The sequence below is a fragment of the Seriola lalandi genome, unplaced genomic scaffold (assembly GCF_002814215.2).
Source record: "Seriola lalandi dorsalis isolate HSWRI2012SDOR001 ecotype SW California unplaced genomic scaffold, Sedor1 jcf7180002054986, whole genome shotgun sequence".
In the NCBI taxonomy this organism is placed as follows: Eukaryota; Metazoa; Chordata; class Actinopteri; order Carangiformes; family Carangidae; genus Seriola; species Seriola lalandi.
The window spans coordinates 7,336-8,903 of record NW_019525535.1 but is presented as its reverse complement, the minus strand read 5'-3'; the positions used below and the strand labels follow the sequence as shown (position 1 = coordinate 8,903).

At 41.5% G+C, this 1,568-nt stretch overlaps 1 protein-coding gene across 1 annotated transcript; it reads left to right on the top strand.

Annotated features, from left to right (window-relative positions):
• Window positions 1–563: 563 nt before the first annotated feature.
• Window positions 564–1,568, top strand: LOC111647375 (odorant receptor 131-2-like). The gene has a single exon (XM_023396973.2). It carries the CDS (start codon window positions 579–581, stop codon window positions 1,566–1,568), a length of 990 nt encoding a protein of 329 aa, XP_023252741.1. The 5' UTR covers window positions 564–578.

Sequence of the window (1,568 nt, the reverse complement as noted above, 5' to 3'; positions counted from 1 at the left end):
ACAAAGACTGTGCTGTGATTTAGGTTATGTTCACTAGGAAAGTGATGACTCCGGGGAAAGTTAGAAGCAACAGAATATGTTTATTTTATTCCTCAAATAGCACACTGCCTCGGTCTACACAACAAACTGCTTGCCCGGCTTTCTACCGCTCACTGAAAACTTTTGTGAGTTCTAACAAGTTTTTCATTATTAGCAGTTGGACAAATTGCAAAGGGAAATGACAAAATTATGATAGAAGAATTACATCACTAATTATCAGCATGTTACCCATGTTTACATGTGATGGTGTCACATGAACTGGGTGTGAGGACTGAGCTCATAAAGTCTGTCAGCAAATACTGCAGCACTACATGTACTGAAACAGTCACTGCCTCCACCTTCTGTCTGCACAGGAGAAATGTGTGGGGATAATTCTAGTTCATGCTTGTGAACTCACAAGACCTCCCTAGTCTTCTGACGGATGAATGAGAGTAAGGACTGTTAGTGCTAAAGGAATTTAAACTGAAGAATAATTGTGCTTTTGCACTGAAATTACACCAACAGGTTAATATTTGTAGTTCATTTAGTGCTTCTCTAAAATGTATGCAAATCAGTCTCACACCAACATCACTGTTGAACTACAGTATCAGGGGTTAATGGAAAGAGTGTTGTTTTCTATTATGACTACGGTGCCATGCTGTGTGTTTCTCTTCATCAATGGGACCATGTTATTCACCTTGAGGAGTAAACCAGTGTTTCGTGAGACCTCTCGGTACATTCTTCTGTATAACCTCCTTTTTGCTGACACTGTAAACTTGGCTCACAGCCAGTTACTGTACCTAATCGCTGCTTGTAGGATAAGGATGACGTATCCTGTGTGTGGTGTTCTCAGCTTTTTTGGCAATCTCACAACTGTGATTTCTCCTCTCACACTGGTGGTGATGTCTCTGGAGAGATATGTAGCTGTGTGCTACCCACTGAGGCATGCTACCATTATTACCATCAAAAACACAGGGATGGCTATAATTGTGGTTTGGGCCTTCAGTTCACTAAGTGTTCTCACTCGAGTTCTTTTGTTGCTAAATTTTCCATTTGCAGAGCTGGAGAACCTGCAGATGAAAGACTTTTGTGGAAAAGAAAGCATGTTACTTGATCCAATGTCTGATATTTATGAAAAAACATTCCCTTGTATTCTGTTTGCTTCAGCTGGTGTGACAGTCACTTGTTCCTATATCGGCGTGATGGTAGCAGCCAGGTCAGCCTCTACAGACAAAGCTTCAGCCAAAAAGGCTCGTAACACACTGCTGCTGCATCTGGTGCAGCTGGGCCTTAGTATCTCATCAACTATACACAACCCTTTTCTCACAGCTATCTCAAAGGTCCTAGACAGGATAATTATTGTGCGCATACAAATTATCCTTTATGTATGTATTATCATCTTCCCAAGATGTCTGAGTGCGTTAATCTATGGCATCAGAGATCAGACCATCAGACCCGTCCTCATGTACCATCTCTGCTGTCAGTGGAAACGCTCACCTTTTCTCTCACACTCAACCAAGGCAAAAATCAGCATACTTATCACTTCATAG